Genomic DNA, 20,848 nt, shown 5'->3' with positions numbered 1-20,848 from the left:
TCAATCACCAACCCAGGGTGATAACACACAGTCAATCACCAACCCAGGGTGATAACACACACAGTCAATCACCAACCCAGGGTGATAACACACACAGTCAATCACCAACCCAGGGTGATAACACTTTCAATCACCAACCCAGGGTGATAATACACACAGTCAATCACCAACCCAGGGTGATAACCACAGTCAATCACCAACCCAGGTGATAACCACACAGTCAATCACCAACCCAGGGTGATAACCACACAGTCAATCACCAACCCAGGGTGATAACACACACAGTCAATCACCAACCCAGGGTGATAACACACAGTCAATCACCAACCCAGGGTGATAACACCACAGTCAATCACCAACCCAGGGTGATAACACACACAGTCAATCACCAACCCAGGGTGATAACACACAGTCAATCACCAACCCAGGGTGATAATACACACAGTCAATCACCAACCCAGGGTGATAATACACACAGTCAATCACCAACCCAGGGTGAGAACACACACAGTCAATCACCAACCCAGGGTGAGAACACACACAGTCAATCACCAACCCAGGGTGATAACACACAGTCAATCACCAACCCAGGGTGATAATACACAGTCAATCACCAACCCAGGGTGATAATACACACAGTCAATCACCAACCCAGGGTGATAACACACAGTCAATCACCAACCCAGGGTGATAACACACAGTCAATCACCAACCCAGGGTGATAACACACACAGTCAATCACCAACCCAGGGTGATAACACACAGTCAATCACCAACCCAGGGTGATAACACACACAGTCAATCACCAACCCAGGGTGATAACACACAGTCAATCACCAACCCAGGGTGAGAACACACACAGTCAATCACCAACCCAGGGTGATAACACACAGTCAATCACCAACCCAGGGTGATAATACACACAGTCAATCACCAACCCAGGGTGATAATACACACAGTCAATCACCAACCCAGGGTGATAACACACACAGTCAATCACCAACCCAGGGTGATAACCCACAGTCAATCACCAACCTGGGTGATAACACACTTCAATCACCAACCCAGGTGAGAACACACACAGTCAATCACCAACCCAGGGTGATAATACACACAGTCAATCACCAACCCAGGGTGATAACACACACAGTCAATCACCAACCCAGGGTGATAACACACACAGTCAATCACCAACCCAGGGTGAGAACACACACAGTCAATCACCAACCCAGGGTGATAACACACACAGTCAATCACCAACCCAGGGTGATAACACACAGTCAATCACCAACCCAGGGTGATAACACACAGTCAATCACCAACCCAGGGTGATAACACACAGTCAATCACCAACCCAGGGTGAGAACACACACAGTCAATCACCAACCCAGGGTGATAACACACAGTCAATCACCAACCCAGGGTGATAACACACAGTCAATCACCAACCCAGGGTGATAACACACAGTCAATCACCAACCCAGGGTGATAACACACAGTCAATCACCAACCCAGGGTGAGAACACACAGTCAATCACCAACCCAGGGTGATAACACACAGTCAATCACCAACCCAGGGTGATAACACACAGTCAATCACCAACCCAGGGTGATAACACACACAGTCAATCACCAACCCAGGGTGATAACACACACAGTCAATCAATCCAACCCAGGGTGATAACACACACAGTCAATCACCAACCCAGGGTGAGAACACACACACAGTCAATCACCAACCCAGGGTGATAACACACAGTCAATCACCAACCCAGGGTGATAACACACAGTCAATCACCAACCCAGGGTGATAACACACAGTCAATCACCAACCCAGGGTGATAACACACACAGTCAATCACCAACCCAGGGTGATAATACACACAGTCAATCACCAACCCAGGGTGATAACACACACAGTCAATCACCAACCCAGGGTGATAACACACAGTCAATCACCAACCCAGGGTGAGAACACACAGTCAATCACCAACCCAGGGTGATAACACACAGTCAATCACCAACCAGGGTGATAACACACAGTCAATCACCAACCAGGGTGATAACACACAGTCAATCACCAACCCAGGGTGATAACAATCACCAACCCAGGGTGATAACACACAGTCAATCACCAACCAGGGTGATAACACACAGTCAATCACCAACCCAGGGTGATAACACACAGTCAATCACCAACCCAGGGTGATAACACACAGTCAATCACCAACCCAGGGTGATAATACACAGTCAATCACCAACCCAGGGTGATAACACACACAGTCAATCACCAACCCAGGGTGATAACACACAGTCAATCACCAACCCAGGGTGATAACACACACAGTCAATCACTATTGGTTGTACATAAGCACATAACTAGATAACTACATAACCGTGTGTGTGTGTGTGTAGGTCTGGATGGCCTGGCAGAGCGTTGTGCTCAGTATAAGAAGGATGGAGCAGACTTCGCTAAGTGGCGTAGCGTCCTGAAGATCAGCGACAACACCCCCTCAGAACTCGCCATCATGGAGAACGCCAACGTACTGGCACGCTACGCCAGCATCTGTCAACAGGTAGGGTGTGTGTGTGTGTGTGTGTGTGTGTGTGTGTGTGTGTGTGTGTGTGTGTGTGTGTGTGTGTGTGTGTGTGTGTGTGTGTGTGTGTGTGTGTGTGTGTGTGTGTGTGTGTGTGTGTGTGTGTGTGTGTGTGTGTGTGTGTGTGTGTGTAACACCCCTGTGTGTGTGTGTTTTTCAGAACGGCATCGTTCCCATTGTGGAGCCTGAGATCCTTCCTGACGGAGACCATGACCTGAAACGTTGTCAGTACATCACTGAGAAGGTAATGACCCAACCTGGCGCCCTTTACCCAACCTGGCAACCCTGACCCAACCTGGTGCCCTTTACCCAACCTGGTGCCCTTTACCCAACCTGGCAACCCTGACCCAACCTGGTGCCCTTTACCCAACCTGGTGCCCTTTACCCAACCTGGCGACCTTTACCCAACCTGGCGACCTTTACCCAACCTGGTGCCCTTTACCCAACCTGGCAACCCTGACCCAACCTGGTGCCCTTTACCCAACCTGGCGACCCTTACCCAACCTGGTGCCCTTTACCCAACCTGGTGCCCTTTACCCAACCTGGCGACACTGACCCAACCTGGTGCCCTTTACCCAACCTGGTGCCCTTTACCCAACCTGGTGCCCTTTACCCAACCTGGTGCCCTGACCCAACCTGGTGCCCTTTACCCAACCTGGTGCCCTTTACCCAACCTGGTGCCCTTTACCCAACCTGGCGACCCTGACCCAACCTGGTGCCCTTTACCCAACCTGGTGCCCTTTACCCAACCTGGTGCCACTGACCCAACCTGGTGCCCTTTACCCAACCTGGTGCCCTTTACCCAACCTGGTGCCCTTTACCCAACCTGGCGACCCTGACCCAACCTGGTGCCCTTTACCCAACCTGGTGCCCTTTACCCAACCTGGTGCCCTTTACCCAACCTGGTGCCCTTTACCCAACCTGGTGCCCTTTACCCAACCTGGTGCCCTTTACCCAACCTGGCGACCCTGACCCAACCTGGTGCCCTTTACCCAACCTGGTGCCCTTTACCCAACCTGGTGCCCTTTACCCAACCTGGTGCCCTTTACCCAACCTGGTGCCCTTTACCCAACCTGGTGCCCTTTACCCAACCTGGTGCCCTTTACCCAACCTGGTGCCCTTTACCCAACCTGGTGCCCTTTACCCAACCTGGTGCCCTTTACCCAACCTGGTGCCCTTTACCCAACCTGGTGCCCTTTACCCAACCTGGTGCCCTTTACCCAACCTGGTGCCCTTTACCCAACCTGGTGCCCTTTACCCAACCTGGTGCCCTTTACCCAACCTGGTGCCCTTTACCCAACCTGGTGCCCTTTACCCAACCTGGTGCCCTTTAACCTGGTGCCCTTTAACCTGGTGCCCTTTACCCAACCTGGTGCTCTTTACCCAACCTGGTGCCCTTTACCCAACTTGGTGCCCTTTACCCAACCTGGTGCCCTTTACCCAACCTGGCGACCCTGACCCAACCTGGTGCCCTTTACCCAACCTGGTGCCCTTTACCCAACCTGGTGCCCTTTACCCAACCTGGCGACACTGACCCAACCTGGTGCCCTTTACCCAACCTGGTGCCCTTTACCCAACCTGGTGCCCTTTACCCAACCTGGCGACCCTGACCCAACCTGGTGCCCTTTACCCAACCTGGCGACCCTGACCCAACCTGGTGCCCTTTACCCAACCTGGTGCCCTTTACCCAACCTGGTGCCCTTTACCCAACCTGGTGCCCTTTACCCAACCTGGTGCCCTTTACCCAACCTGGTGCCCTTTACCCAACCTGGTGCCCTTTACCCAACCTGGTGCCCTTTACCCAACCTGGTGCCCTTTACCCAACCTGGTGCCCTTTACCCAACCTGGTGCCCTTTACCCAACCTGGTGCCCTTTACCCAACCTGGTGCCCTTTACCCAACCTGGTGCCCTTTACCCAACCTGGTGCCCTTTACCCAACCTGGTGCCCTTTACCCAACCTGGTGCCCTGACCCAACCTGGTGCCCTTTACCCAACCTGGCGACACTGACCCAACCTGGTGCCCTTTACCCAACCTGGCGACCCTGACCCAACCTGGTGCCCTTTACCCAACCTGGTGCCCTTTACCCAACCTGGCGACACTGACCCAACCTGGTGCCCTTTACCCAACCTGGTGCCCTTTACCCAACCTGGTGCCCTTTACCCAACCTGGCGACACTGACCCAACCTGGTGCCCTTGGCGACACTGACCCAACCTGGTGCCCTTTACCCAACCTGGCGACACTGACCCAACCTGGTGCCCTTTACCCAACCTGGCGACCCTGACCCAACCTGGTGCCCTTTACCCAACCTGGTGCCCTTTACCCAACCTGGCGACACTGACCCAACCTGGTGCCCTTTACCCAACCTGGTGCCCTTTACCCAACCTGGTGCCCTTTACCCAACCTGGCGACACTGACCCAACCTGGTGCCCTTTACCCAACCTGGCGACCCTGACCCAACCTGGTGCCCTTTACCCAACCTGGTGCCCTTTACCCAACCTGGCGACCCTGACCCAACCTGGTGCCCTTTACCCAACCTGGCGACACTGACCCAACCTGGTGCCCTTTACCCAACCTGGTGCCCTTTACCCAACCTGGCGACACTGACCCAACCTGGTGACACTGACCCAACCTGGTGCCCTTTACCCAACCTGGTGCCCTTTACCCAACCTGGTGCCCCAACCTGGTGCCATTTACCCAACCTGGTGCCCTTTACCCAACCTGGTGCCCTTTACCCAACCTGGTGCCCTTTGACCCAACCTGGTGCCCTTTACCCAACCTGGTGCCCTTTACCCAACCTGGTGCCCTTTACCCAACCTGGTGCCCTTTACCCAACCTGGTGCCCTTTACCCAACCTGGTGCCTTTACCCAACCTGGCGCCCTTTACCCAACCTGGTGCCCCCTGACCCAACCTGGCGACCCCGACCCAACCTGGTGCCCTGACCCAACCTGGTGCCCTTTACCCAACCTGGCAACCCTGACCCAACCTGGTGCCCTTTACCCAACCTGGTGCCCTGACCCAACCTGGTGCCCTTTACCCAACCTGGCGCCCTTTACCCAACCTGGCGACCTTGACCCAACCTGGTGCCCTTTACCCAACCTGGCGCCCTGACCCAACCTGGTGCCCTTTACCCAACCTGGCAACCCTGACCCAACCTGGTGCCCTTTACCCAACCTGGCGACCCTGACCCAACCTGGTGCCCTTTACCCAACCTGGCAACCCTGACCCAACCTGGTGCCCTTTACCCAACCTGGCGCCCTGACCCAACCTGGTGCCCTTTACCCAACCTGGCGCCCCTGACCCAACCTGGTTGCCCCGGCCCAACCTGGCGACCCTGACCCAACCTGGTGCCCTTTACCCAACCTGGCAACCCTGACCCAACCTGGTGCCCTTTACCCAACCTGGCGACACTGACCCAACCTGGTGCCCTTTACCCAACCTGGCGACACTGACCCAACCTGGTGCCCTTTACCCAACCTGGTGCCCTTTACCCAACCTGGCGCCCTGACCCAACCTGGTGCCCTTTACCCAACCTGGCGACACTGACCCAACCTGGTGCCCTTTACCCAACCTGGTGCCCTTTACCCAACCTGGTGCCCTTTACCCAACCTGGTGCCCTTTACCCAACCTGGCGACCCTGACCCAACCTGGTGCCCTTTACCCAACCTGGTGCCCTTTACCCAACCTGGTGCCCTTTACCCAACCTGGTGCCCTTTACCCAACCTGGTGCCCTTTACCCAACCTGGTGCCCTTTACCCAACCTGGCGACACTGACCCAACCTGGTGCCCTTTACCCAACCTGGCGACCCTGACCCAACCTGGTGCCCTTTACCCAACCTGGTGCCCTTTACCCAACCTGGCGACACTGACCCAACCTGGTGCCCTTTACCCAACCTGGTGCCCTTTACCCAACCTGGCGACACTGACCCAACCTGGTGCCCTTTACCCAACCTGGCGACCCTGACCCAACCTGGTGCCCTTTACCCAACCTGGTGCCCTTTACCCAACCTGGCGACCCTGACCCAACCTGGTGCCCTTTACCCAACCTGGCGACCCTGACCCAACCTGGTGCCCTTTACCCAACCTGGTGCCCTTTACCCAACCTGGCGACACTGACCCAACCTGGCGACACTGACCCAACCTGGTGCCTTTGACCCAACCTGGTGCCCTTTACCCAACCTGGTGCCCTTGACCCAACCTGGTGCCCTTTACCCAACCTGGTGCCCTTTACCCAACCTGGCGACCCTGACCCAACCTGGTGCCCTTTACCCAACCTGGTGCCCTTTACCCAACCTGGTGCCCTTTACCCAACCTGGTGCCCTTTACCCAACCTGGTGCCCTTTACCCAACCTGGCGCCCTTTACCCAACCTGGTGCCCTTTACCCAACCTGGCGACCCTGACCCAACCTGGCGACCCCGACCCAACCTGGCGACCCTGACCCAACCTGGTGCCCTTTACCCAACCTGGCGCCCCTGACCCAACCTGGTGCCCTTTACCCAACCTGGCGACCCTGACCCAACCTGGTGCCCTTTACCCAACCTGGCGACCCTGACCCAACCTGGCCCTTGACCCAACCTGGTGCCCTTTACCCAACCTGGCGACCCTGACCCAACCTGGTGCCCTTTACCCAACCTGGCGCCCCTGACCCAACCTGGTGCCCTTTACCCAACCTGGCGACCCTGACCCAACCTGGTGCCCTTTACCCAACCTGGCAACCCTGACCCAACCTGGTGCCCTTTACCCAACCTGGCGACCCTGACCCAACCTGGTGCCCTTTACCCAACCTGGCGCCCCTGACCCAACCTGGCGACCCCGACCCAACCTGGCGACCTGACCCAACCTGGTGCCCTTTACCCAACCTGGCAACCCTGACCCAACCTGGTGCCCTTTACCCAACCTGGCGTTTCTGACCCAACCTGGTGCCCTTTACCCAACCTGGCGCCCTTTACCCAACCTGGCGCCCTGACCCAACCTGGCGCCCCCACCCAACCTGGCGACCCCTGACCCAACCTGGTGCCCTTTACCCAACCTGGCAACCCTGACCCAACCTGGTGCCCTTTACCCAACCTGGCGACCCTGACCCAACCTGGTGCCCTTTACCCAACCTGGCGCCTTTACCCAACCTGGCGACCCTGACCCAACCTGGCGGCCCCGACCCAACCTGGCGACCCTGACCCAACCTGGTGCCCTTTACCCAACCTGGCAACCCTGACCCAACCTGGTGCCCTTTTTGGACTGACCCAACCTGGTGCCCTTTACCCAACCTGGCGCCCCTGACCCAACCTGGCGACCTTGACCCAACCTGGCGACCTTGACCCAACCTGGCGACCCTGACCCTACCTGGCGCTCCTTTACCCAACCTGGCGACCCTGACCCAACCTGGCAACTTGTTGAACATGATATGAGTTTCGGACCTCTCTCTTTCTCTGTCTCTGTCACGCGGTTTCCACATAATTTATTAAAAGTGAAAACATAGAAAAAACAATAAACAAACAATGAACCGTGACTACAGAGGTGCTCGTGCACTCAAAACAATATCCCACAAACACCAGTGGGAAAAATAACCACTTAAATATTATCCCCAAATAGAGACAACGATTAACCTGCCTCTCATTGGGAATCATACCAAAATAAACAACACTAGAAAAACTAAACCGTGTACATAGAAATAATAAACTAGGCTGAACACCCCAGTCCTGCCTGACCTACTCCACCATGCAAATAAAGGCTCTCCATGGTCAGGGACTGGACACCCTGTTTGGACTGGACACCGTGTTTGGACTCCGACACCGTGTTTGGACCTGGACACCAAAGGGACTGGACACCGTTAGAGGGGGTGTCTAGTGTTTGGACTGGTACACCCCTGTTTGGACTGGACACCCTGGCTGAACACTGTTTGGACTGGTGCACCGTGTTTGGACTGGGACTGGACACCCTGTTTGGACTGGACACCGTGTTTGGACTGGACACCCTGTTTGGACTGGACACCGTGTTTGGACTGGACACCGTGTTTGGACTGGGCACCGTGTTTGGACTGTTTTGGACTGGACACCGTGTTTGGACTGGACACCGTGTTTGGACTGGACACCGTGTTTGGACTGGGCACCCTGTTTGGACTGGACACCCTGTTTGGACTGGACACCGTGTTTGGACTGGACACCGTGTTTGGACTGGACACCGTGTTTGGACTGGACACCGTGTTTGGACTGGACACCGTGTTTGGACTGGACACCGTGTTTGGACTGGGCACCGTGTTTGGACTGGGCATCGGCGCAGAGAAGGCTCCTGCATTGGGGCTGGAGGTTCTGGACCATGGACCGCATCAGGAGACTCCGAATGTGGACCGTCTCAGAATGTGTGGACCGTCTCAGAAGGTTCCGGAATGTGGACCGTCTCAGGAGGTTCCAGACTTTGGACCGTCGTTGGAGGTTCCGGACTGTGAAATGTCGCCGGAAGCTCTGGACTGGGAACCGTCGCCTTAAGCTCTGGACTGGGGAGGCGCACTGGAGACCTTATGCGTGACCTTATGCGTGGGGCCGGCACAGGTGACACCGGACTGGTGGCACGCTCTTGAGGGAGTGTGCGAGGAGGAGGCACAGGACGTACTGGGCTGTGGAGGCGTACTGGAGACCTGGTGCGTAGAGCTGCCACAGATGGTGCCGGGCTGAGAAAGCACTTTTCAACACGCCTGCACTGCAGCATACTCCTTTCCAAAAACTCTCACCGGAACATCGACTCCCCCTCACTCCCCGGTTCCGCCGACCACACCATGTGTTCAGGCTGTCTTCTCTTTCTCTGTGGCCGCGAACCCTGGCGTTGTCGCTGTCCTCCTTTTTCTCCTGTCGTCTGTTTCCACGGCAGGCTTTCGTGTCTTGCCAAGATTTCTTCCCAAGTCCAGGATATTCTCTCCTCAACCTCCTCCAAAGACCAGGATGCCATCTTCTCCCGGGCTGCTTGGTCCTGGTGTGGTGGTTCTGTCACGTTGTTGAGTTCCACATAATTTATTAAAAGTGAAACTTAGCAAAACGAAACAATAAACAAACAATGAACCGTAACAACAGAGGTGCTACGTGCACTAACTCTAAACAATATCCCACAAACACCAGTGGGAAAAATAACTACTTAAATATGATCCCCAATTAGAGACAACGATTAGGTTCTGTCTGCGGTGTACAAGGAAGGACCTATCAGACCACCACGTCTATCTGTCTGTCTGTAGGTTCTGTCTGCGGTGTACAAGGCAGGACCTATCAGACCACCACGTCTATCTGTCTGTCTGTAGGTTCTGTCTGCGGTGTACAAGGCCCTATCAGACCACCACGTCTATCTGTCTGTCTGTAGGTTCTGTCTGCGGTGTACAAGGCCCTATCAGACCACCACGTCTATCTGTCTGTCTGTAGGTTCTGTCTGCGGTGTACAAGGCCCTATCAGACCACCACGTCTATCTGTCTGTCTGTAGGTTCTGTCTGCGGTGTACAAGGCCCTATCAGACCACCACGTCTATCTGGAGGGGACCCTGCTGAAGCCCAACATGGTGACTCCCGGACACTCCTGCCCCCAAAAATACACTAACGAAGAGATCGCCATGGCTACGGTCACTGCCCTCCGCCGCACCGTACCCCCTGCCGTCACAGGTACACACAGACACACACACACACACACAGACAGACACAGACAGACACAGACAGACACAGACACACACACACACACACACACAGACACACACAGACAGACACAGACACACACAGACACACACAGACACACACAGACACACACAGACAGACACAGACACACACAGACACACACAGACACACACAGACACACACAGACACACACACAGACACACACAGACAGACACAGACACACACAGACACACACAGACACACACAGACACACACAGACAGACACAGACACACACAGACACACACAGACACACACAGACAGACACAGACACACAGACTGGCATGCATGCTCACATAGACACTTTATATTTGTGTGATTGTTTTACATTCTGTCAATATCTAACTGAATGTGCGTCTATCCCTCCTTCCTCCACCCTCCCTCCCTCCCTCCCTTCCTTCCTCCCTTCCTCCCTTCCTTCCTTCCTTCCTTCCTTCCTTCCTTCCTTCCTTCCTTCCTTCCTTCCTTCCCTCTCTCCTCCCTCCCCCTCCCTCCCTCCCTCCCTCCCACCCTCCCTCCCTCCCTCCCTTCCTTCCTTCCTTCCTTCCTTCCTTCCTTCCTTCCTTCCTTCCTTCCTTCCTTCCTTCCTTCCTTCCTCTTCTCTCTCTCCCTCCCACCCTTCCTCCCACCCTCCCTCCCTCCCTTCCTTCCTTCCCTTCCTTCCTTCCTTCCTCTTCTCTCTCTTCCTCCCACCCTTCCTCCCACCCTCCCTCCCTCCCTCCCTTCCTTCCTTCCTTCCTTCCTTCCTTCCTTCCTTCCTTCCTTCCTTCCTTCCTTCCTTCCTTCCTTCCTTCCTTCTCTCTCTCTCCCTCCCACCCTTCCTCCCACCCTTCCTCCCTCCCTCCCTTCCTTCCTTCCTTCCTTCCTTCCTTCCTTCCTTCCTCCTCCCACCCTTCCTCCCACCCTCCCTCCCTCCCTCCCTCCCTCCCTCCCTTCCTTCCTTCCTTCCTTCCTTCCTTCCTTCCTTCCTTCCTTCCTTCCTTCCTCTTCTCTCTCTCCCTCCCACCCTTCCTCCCACCCTCCCTCCTCAGGTGTGACGTTCCTGTCAGGGGGCCAGTCAGAGGAGGAGGCCAGTATTAACCTGAATGCTATCAACACCTGTCCTCTGGGTAAACCCTGGGCCTTGACCTTCTCCTATGGTCGTGCCCTGCAGGCCTCAGCCCTCAACGCCTGGAGAGGAGAGAGAGACAACGAGAAGGCTGCTGCCGAGGAGTTCCTTAAACGGGCTGAGGTGAGTTGAGGAGACGGGGTGGGGGGTGTGGGTACAAAATAACTCTTCAATACAGGACCTTCTATCTAACTCTACATCGGTCTTCTACCACTTATCCATCTCTTCTATCTTTCAATGTAACGCTTCTCCCTCCCCTCCTCCTCTCCTCCCTCTCCACCTCTCCCTCCCCCCTCCTGTCCTCCCTGTCCTCCCTCCCCCTCCTGTCCTCCCTCTCCACCCTCCCCCCTCTCCTCCCTCCCCCTCCTCTCCACCCTCTCCCCTCTCCCCCCCCCCCCTCCCCCCTCTCCCTCCCCTCCTCCTGTCCTCCCTGTCCTCCCTCCCCTCCTCCTCTCCTCCCTCCCCCTCCTGTCCTCCCTCTCCACCTCTCCCTCCCCTCTCCTCTCCACCCTCTCCTCTCCTCCCTCTCCACCTCTCCCTCCCCCTCTTCTCCTCCCTCTCCTCTCTCTCCTCCTCTCCCCTCTCCCGCCCCCTCCCCTCCCCCTCTCCTCTCCCCCTCTCCCTCCCCTCCTCCTGTCCTCCCTCCCTCCCCTCTCCTCTCCTCCCTCTCCACCTCTCCCTCCCCCTCTTCTCCTCCCTCTCCTCTCTCCCCTCCTCTCCACCCTCTCCTCTCTCCCCTCCTCTCCTCCCTCCCCCCTCTTCTCCTCCCCTCTCCACCCTCTCCTCTCCTCCCTCTCCACCTCTCCCTTCCCCCTCTTCTCCTCCCTCTCCTCTCTCCCCTCCTCTCCTCCCTCCCCCTCCTCTCTCCCTCTCCACCTCTCCCTCCCCCTCCCTGTCCTCCCTCTCCACCTCTCCCTTCCCCCTCTTCTCCTCCCTCTCCTCTCTCTCCTCCTCTCCACCCTCTCCTCTCTCCCCTCCTCTCCTCCCTCCCCCTCCTGTCCTCCCTCTCCACCTCTCCCTCTCTCCTCTCCTCCCCCTCCACCTCTCCCTCCCCCCTCTTCTCCTCCCTCTCCCCTCTTCTCCTCCCTCTCCCCCCTCCCCTCCTGTCCTCCAGGTGAACGGTCTGGCTGCCCAGGGGAAGTATGAGTCAACAGGAGACAGCGGAGCGGCGGGGCAGTCTCTCTACGTGGCCAATCACGCGTACTGAACACCCCAGGCCACGCCTACATCACAACCCACCGCTGCAGCCCCTCCCCTCACCCACCAACCACAGACCTGCGTTGTCTACCGTATTTTAGAAACAGCATCGTTGTCGTGGCAACATAACGATGTGGTTAATATGAGTATTAATTAGTATGGGGAGTTGATGATGAAGAGGATGCTGAAGGGAGAGAGGGCGGTATCATGAATAAGCTTTACTAAGTCCCAAATGGAGTCCTATTCCCTATATAGACCTGGTCTAAAGTAGTGCACTATATAGGGAATAGGGTGTACAGACCTGGTCTAAAGTAGTGCACTATATAGGAATAGGGTGCCATAGGGCTCTGGTCTAAAGTAGTGACCAACCAGAGAGAGGATAACATCAGATAGGGACCAATCAGATACTAGATTACATCAAACAGTGACCAACCAGAGAGAAGATAACATCAGATAGGGACCAATCAGATACTAGATTACATCAAACAGTGACCAACCAGAGAGAAGATAACATCAGTTAGGGACCAATCAGATACTAGATTACATCTGACAGACACCAGGGTGTGACGTGTTGAGTTCCAGTTAGGAATGAGTAAGAAGAGAGGGATGAGAGAGGAGGGAGAAAGAGGAGAGAGATAGTGAGAGAAGGGAGAGAGAGCGTGAGAGGAGGGAGAGGAGGGAGGGATGGAGAGAGGAGGGAGAGAGAGAGAAGAGGGAGAGAGAGAGAGGGAGAGGAGAAGGATGAGAGAGGAGAGAGAGAGAGTAAGAGGAGGGAGAGAGAGAGGAGTGAGAGGAGGGAGAGAGGGGAGAGGGAGAGAGAGAAGAGGGAGAGAGAGAAACAGAGAGAGAGAGAGGGGAGGGAGGGAGAGAGAGAGAAACAGAGAGAAAGAGAGAAGAGGGAGAGAGAGAAGAGGGAGAGAGAGGGAGAGAGGAGGGAGGGAGAGAGAGAAGAGGGAGAGAGAGAAGAGGGAGAGACAGGAGGGAGAGAGAGAAACAGAGGGAGAGAGAGGAGGGAGAGAGAGAAACAGAGGGAGAGAGAGGAGGGAGAGAGAGAGAGGTACCATTGTCAGCTAGAGACTGAACACAAAGGGTGGAAGGAAAGACAGACAAACAGCTAACCACTGACCACCAAGTCTCATCCTCTAACCTCTGTCTTTTTCTCACACACCTAACTATCTAGCTATCAATCAGTCAATCAATCGATCAATAAACTACTGATAATAACTTTATTACTTGCCATCTAAAACAGTTGCTGGGAATGGCCCAGTGTGTTTTAACAGTTTGTGGGAATGGCCAGCGTGTTGTCTAGGACTACTGCACTTCTCTGATGATAATAATAGCTTTAAAGTACACAATCAATGTGTTATTATGTGTTGTGTTGTGAGAGCGACCTTGTAGTTATTATGTGATGCTTCTGTGTCTTACTCACCTCCTCTCCCCCACCGGTGGAACAGTCCGGAGGTGAGGGTGAATCCTATTGGCTGGTCTGGGTGGAGTGTGGGGTTTGTAGGGGGGGGGCCAGTAAGTCAGTCACTGCTGTGTTGGAATACTGTGATGTTTGTTGATGTTCCTTTGTTTGTTTGTTGTTCTCTAAAGCGCTTGCTGTGATGAATAGTGGGGGGAAAAATTAACAGAAAATCTACAATAAATATGACAAAATAGTTAGAAACATTTGATGTCAATCACTTTCTTCTTCCTCCTACTCTGCAGTCAACAAACAGCCTGTAGGTTTATACCAGCCTGTCAATCACAGTCTGTTATACAGTAGGTTTATACCAGCCTGTCAATCACAGTCTGTTATACAGTAGGTTTATACCAGCCTGTCAATCACAGTCTGTTATACAGTAGGTTTATACCAGCCTGTCAATCACAGTCTGTTATACAGTAGGTTTATACCAGCCTGTCAATCACAGTCTGTTATACAGTAGGTTTATACCAGCCTGTCAATCACAGTCTGTTATACAGTAGGTTTATACCAGCCTGTCAATCACAGTCTGTTATACAGTAGGTTTATACCAGCCTGTCAATCACAGTCTGTTATACAGTAGGTTTATACCAGCCTGTCAATCACAGTCTGTTATACAGTAGGTTTATACCAGCCTGTCAATCACAACAGTCTGTTATACAGTAGGTTTATACCAGCCTGTCAATCACAACAGTCTGTTATACAGTAGGTTTATACCAGCCTGTCAATCACAGTCTGTTATACAGTAGGTTTATAACAGCCTGTCAATCACAGTCTGTTATACAGTAGGTTTATACCAGCCTGTCAATCACAACAGTCTGTTATACAGTAGGTTTATACCAGCCTGTCAATCACAGTCTGTTATACAGTAGGTTTATAACAGCCTGTCAATCACAGTCTGTTATACAGTAGGTTTATACCAGCCTGTCAATCACAACAGTCTGTTATACAGTAGGTTTATACCAGCCTGTCAATCACAGTCTGTTATACAGTAGGTTTATACCAGCCTGTCAATCACAACAGTCTGTTATACAGTAGGTTTATACCAGCCTGTAAATCACAGTCTGTTATACAGTAGGTTTATACCAGCCTGTCAATCACAGTCTGTTATACAGTAGGTTTATACCAGCCTGTCAATCACAACAGTCTGTTATACAGTAGGTTTATACCAGCCTGTCAATCACAGTCTGTTATACAGTAAGTTTATACCAGCCTGTCAATCATAATAGTCTGTTATACAGTAGGTTTATACCAGCCTGTCAATCACAGTCTGTTATACAGTAGGTTACCAGCCTGTCAATCAGTCTGTTATACAGCCTGTCAATCAGTCTGTTATACAGTAGGTTTATACCAGCCTGTCAATCACAGTCTGTTATACAGTAGGTTTATACCAGCCTGTCAATCACAGTCTGTTATACAGTAGGTTTATACCAGCCTGTCAATCACAGTCTGTTATACAGTAGGTTTATACCAGCCTGTCAATCACAGTCTGTTATACAGTAGGTTTATACCAGCCTGTCAATCACAGTCTGTTATACAGTAGGTTTATACCAGCCTGTCAATCAGTCTGTTAGTCCAGCCTGTCAATATACAGTAGGTTTATACCAGCCTGTCAATCACAGTCTGTTATACAGTAGGTTTATACCAGCCTGTCAATCACAGTCTGTTATACAGTAGGTTTATACCAGCCTGTCAATCACAGTCTGTTATACAGTAGGTTTATACCAGCCTGTCAATCACAGTCTGTTATACAGTAGGTTTATACCAGCCTGTCAATCACAGTCTGTTATACAGTAGGTTTATACCAGCCTGTCAATCACAGTCTGTTATACAGTAGGTTTATACCAGCCTGTCAATCACAGTCTGTTATACAGTAGGTTTATATTGAAATTGAGGCAGTCAGCAAGACTGATCCGTCTATTACCAGTATGGTACCAGTCGTTAGAGTCCTGGTTAAGGTAGAAAGTCCATGGTAGAAACAGTATGGTACCATTCGTTAGAGTCCTACACAAACCCAGATCAATCTTCACACAATACCCCATAATGACATCACAATACCCCATAATGACATCACAATACCCCGTAATGACATCATAATACCCCATAATGACATCACAATACCCCACAATGACATCACAATAGCCCATAATGCAATGCAAAAACTATTTTTTGGAAATGATAACAAATGTTTTAAAAAATGATAAATTATTCAGACCCTTTGCTATGAGACTCAACATTGAGCTCAGGTGCATCCTGTTTCCATTGATCATCCTTAAGATGTTTCTGCAACTTGATATGAGTTCATCTGTGGTTAATTCAATTGATTGGACATGATTTGGAAAGGCACACACCTGTCTTTATAAGGTCCCACAGTTGACAGTGCATGTCAGAGCAAAAACCAAGCCATATTGTTGAGGGAATTGTCTGTAGAGCTCTGAGGCAGGATTGTGTCGAGGCACAGATCTGGCGAAGGGTACCAAAAATGTCTGTAGCATTGAAGGTCCCAGAGAACACAGTGACCTCTGTCATTCTTAAATGGACAAAGTTTGGAACCACCAAGACTCTTCCTAGAGGTGGCTGCCCGGCCAAACTGAGCAATCGGAGAAGGACGTTGGTCAGGGAGGTGACCAAGAACCCGATGGTCACTCTGACAGAGCTCCAGAGTTCCTCTGTGAAGATGGGAGAACCTTCCAGAAGGACAAACATCTCTGCAGCACTCCACCAATCAGGCCTTTATGGTAGAGTGGCCAGACGGAAGCCACTCCTCAGTAAAAGACATGACAGCTCGCTTGGAGTTTGCCAAAAGACACCTAAAGGACTCTGACCATGAGAAACAAGATTCTCTGGTCTGATGAAATCAAGATTGAACTCTTTGGCCTAAATGCCAAGAGTCACATCTGGGAGAAACCAGGCACCGCTTATCACCAGGCCAATACCATCCCTAAGGTGCAGCATGGTGGTGGCAAAATCATGTTGCGGGGATGTTTTTCCAGCGGCAGGGACTAGGAGACTGGTCAGGATCGAGGGAAAGATGAACAGAGCAAACTACAGAGAGATTCTTGACAAAACTCTTTGTCTGATTCCCCCACGTTTTCCACGTTTGCATTTGGGTTTGTAATCCCCTCACAGACAATCAGGGATTAGATGGGCCATTGGGATATCCATGCCATTGGGATATCCATGGCGTTTGTGTTTGAGTATGCATGTAGTATGTAGCGGGTATGTAGACCATCAACAAGATCCCACCCCACCACTGCAGATGTTTATTGGTACAAATTAAAAACATAAATGAACGCTGCCACTCACTGTGGGATGCAGCGTTTTCATCATTTAGTCCGTTTGTAGCGGGTATGTAGCGGGTATGTAGCGGGTATGTAGCGGGTATGTAGCGGGTATGTAGCGGGTATGTAGCGGGTATGTAGACCATCAACAAGATCAGTCCAACACCCCACCACTGTTGACAGATGGTTTACAAACAAAGGGTACAAATTAAAAACATAAATGAACGCCACACCAAACGTCACACTCACTGTGGGATGCAACAGACCCGCGCCCCTTACGATTTATTGTGACCACGTTAGCTACCGGCTGCTATCCTAAAATAAAATTAGACCGACCAGCGACATGACCACGAGAAAAAACCACGTGTCCACCAGCAACATGACCACGTAGCTACCGACCAGCGACCACGTAGCTGCGACCACGTTAGCTACCGACCACGCGACGACATGACCACGTTAGCTACCGACCAGCGACATGACCACGTTAGTTACCGACCAGCCAGACCACGTTAGTACTGACCAGCGTTATGACCACGTTAGTTACGACCAGCGATATGACCACGTTAGACCACGTTAGCCACGTTAGTTACTGACCAGCGATATGACCACGTTAGCTTGACCACGTTACCGACCAGCGACCACGTTAGACCACCAGCGATTTAGTTACCGACCAGCGACATGACCACGTTAGCTACCGACCAGCGATATGACCACGTTAGCTACCGACCAGCGACATGACCACGTTAGCTACCGACCAGCGACATGACCACGTTAGCTACCGACCAGCGACATGACCACGTTAGCTACCGACCAGCGACATGACCACGTTAGCTACCGACCAGCGACATGACCACGTTAGCTACCGACCAGCGACATGACCACGTTAGCTACCGACCAGCGACATGACCACGTTAGTTACCGACCAGCGACATGACCACGTTAGCTACCGACCAGCGACATGACCACGTTAGCTACCGACCAGCGACATGACCACGTTAGCTACCGACCAGCGACATGACCACGTTAGCTACCGACCAGCGACCAGCGACATGACCACGTTAGCTACCGACCAGCGACCACGTTAGTTGACCAGCCGACCACGTTAGCTACCGACCAGCGACATGACCACGTTACCGACCAGCGACATGACCACGACCACCAGCGACCACGTTAGCTGACCACGTTAGCTACCACGACCAGCGAAATGACCACGTTAGCTACCGACCAGCGAGTTACCGATGACCCACGTTAGCTACCGACCAGCGACATGACCACGTTAGTTACTCCTCACGACCCAGGACAGACCAGCACCTGAAACCCCACCTCTTCAAGGAATACCTAGGATAGGTACATGACCACGTTAGCTACCGACCAGCGACATGACCACGTTAGCTACCGACCAGCGACATGACCACGTTAGCTACCGACCAGCGACATGACCACGTTAGCTACCGACCAGCGACATGACCACGTTAGCTACCGACCAGCGACATGACCACGTTAGCTACCGACCAGCGACATGACCACGTTAGCTAATAAAATTGCCACTGGATATGTTCCAACATTAGCCAATCGTAGCCATCCTTCCAAATATGGTCTTGGAAGTCTGGAGAAATCCAGTATAGGATTCTGAGTTTGAATGGGAGTTGGTTTTTGTTCAAACCTTTGTCTAGCTACCTAACTAGTTGATATGTTGAATCACGTTGGTAACTACTGGGGTTGGAGCGAAAACCTAAAGGATGGTAGCTCTCCAGGAACAAAGTTGGTCAGCCTTGCAATCGTGATTTGGGATTTGTACAAAATAAATAAAAGTAGAGAACAGTAAATCATCAAATAATGTGAACCAATTATGCTAATCTGTTATGTTAACAATCTGTTTTATTACCCCCATGAAGCGATGAAGACCACCTGGAAAGTACCCGTGTAAACCTGCGACGGCGCCCGCGGGAAAGCAACGCAACCGCAGCCTAGCAATGAACTCACCTGCATCCTGGAACGCACCCGAAACGACCTGCATCCTGGAACGCAACCGCGGTCTAGCAATGCCACTTAAGCTTGCCAGCTGGGCCACGAGTAGTCGGAGTCTCGCGTTATTGTCAGTACAGTACATTTACAGTACATTTACTTCACGATATGAAACGTTGATTTTGAACCTTCTGATCAACTACGAATAGGTCAGGCGGCGCTCCACTGTCTGATTCATATCCTTTGATTTCTGATGATAGTTGTCGATTTTATCGACTGATTGTAATTGTATGGGGTGTGCAGTTACCAATGACTCCGGGTAGGCCGTCATTGTAAAAAAAAAAAAGAAGAAAAGTGTTCTTATTTAACTGACCTGCCTCGTTAAATAAAGGTTAAATAAAAGAACACGGACGAGAATCTCCCCTAGATATTTAAAGCCCGCCTTTTGATTCGTGATTGGGTAGGATGTAGGGGGAATAGCGAGTTTTCGATTGGACAGCCGTCCTGCCCTTCTAGCCCTGCCCAGTTGCATGGACAGAGATGGCGGCGATAGAAGTGGGTGAGTGAAGCGTCTGGCACAATAATGCGTCGTTTTCTTTAAACTACCGCAGTTTTAGCGCTATAAAACACACACACATTTACAACAGTATATTCAGAAGAGAATGAAGTAGGCAGCGTTTATTGACTATTTGTAAATATTTTTTGTTTGTTTCATAGTTGTAGTGTTGTGCCCAGAGAGTTGTCTGTCTCGCTTTCCCAGTCATAGCCGATAACTACCGGGGCCTTTCTATTAACCGACCCGACGCTCGGTCTGAACGTTAACTCGAGGTACGGTTTTGGAAACATAAGGAACGTACCTTTTCATATCAGCGAGAAATAATAATAATAAAAAAAAAAAGGGTAAATTACTACATATCTTTTTTTTATTAGGGTTAGTTCTCCCATACGACCATATGTCCATGTTACTGCGCTTGTTTACGGAAGGCAGAGTTGACCACAGTGCTAATTATCGAGCTAGTTTTCTAGTGTGCTCCGAACATATATGTAAAGGTAACGTTAACTAGGGAGGAAGTGTAGTTCCTCGGCTGGATGCCTACAGCCTTAGATGGCCCGTCAGAGTAGATGTCCTGTCAGTAGATGTCCCGGCAGTAGATGGTTGTAGATGACCTGTCAGTAGATGGTTGTAGATGACCCGGCAGTAGATGGTTGTAGATGACCCGGCAGTAGATGGTTGTAGATGACCCGTCAGTAGATGGTTGTAGATGACCCGGATGGTAGATGGTTGATGAGTAGATGGTTGTAGATGACCCGGTAGTAGATGGTTGTAGATGACCCGGCAGTAGATGGTTGTAGATGACCCGTCAGTAGATGGTTGTAGATGACCCGTCAGTAGATGGTTGTAGATGACCCGTCAGTAGATGGTTGTAGATGACCCGTCAGTAGATGGTTGTAGATGACCCGTCAGTAGATGGTTGTAGATGACCTGTCAGTAGATGGTTGTAGATGACCTGTCAGTAGATGGTTGTAGATGACCCGTCAGTAGATGGTTGTAGA

The 20,848-nt window shown here is 52.1% G+C and overlaps 1 protein-coding gene across 1 annotated transcript in view; it reads left to right on the top strand.

Moving 5' to 3' along the window:
* aldocb (aldolase C, fructose-bisphosphate, b) overlaps positions 1-14,254 on the top strand; it is a 57,314-nt gene extending 43,060 nt beyond the window's left edge. The window contains exons 5-9 of the mRNA XM_052516038.1: positions 2,416-2,576; positions 2,758-2,841; positions 10,058-10,232; positions 11,310-11,509; positions 12,501-14,254. Of these exons, the coding sequence (XP_052371998.1) occupies positions 2,416-2,576; positions 2,758-2,841; positions 10,058-10,232; positions 11,310-11,509; positions 12,501-12,593 (713 nt within the window). The 3' untranslated portion in view covers positions 12,594-14,254. The remainder of the gene's footprint in view (positions 1-2,415; positions 2,577-2,757; positions 2,842-10,057; positions 10,233-11,309; positions 11,510-12,500) is intronic.
* Positions 14,255-20,848: the final 6,594 nt, after the last annotated feature.

This window comes from Oncorhynchus keta, unplaced genomic scaffold, assembly GCF_023373465.1.
Source record: "Oncorhynchus keta strain PuntledgeMale-10-30-2019 unplaced genomic scaffold, Oket_V2 Un_scaffold_3664_pilon_pilon, whole genome shotgun sequence".
Classification (NCBI taxonomy): domain Eukaryota; kingdom Metazoa; phylum Chordata; class Actinopteri; order Salmoniformes; family Salmonidae; genus Oncorhynchus; species Oncorhynchus keta.
This window is presented reverse-complemented; position numbering and strand designations above follow the sequence as displayed.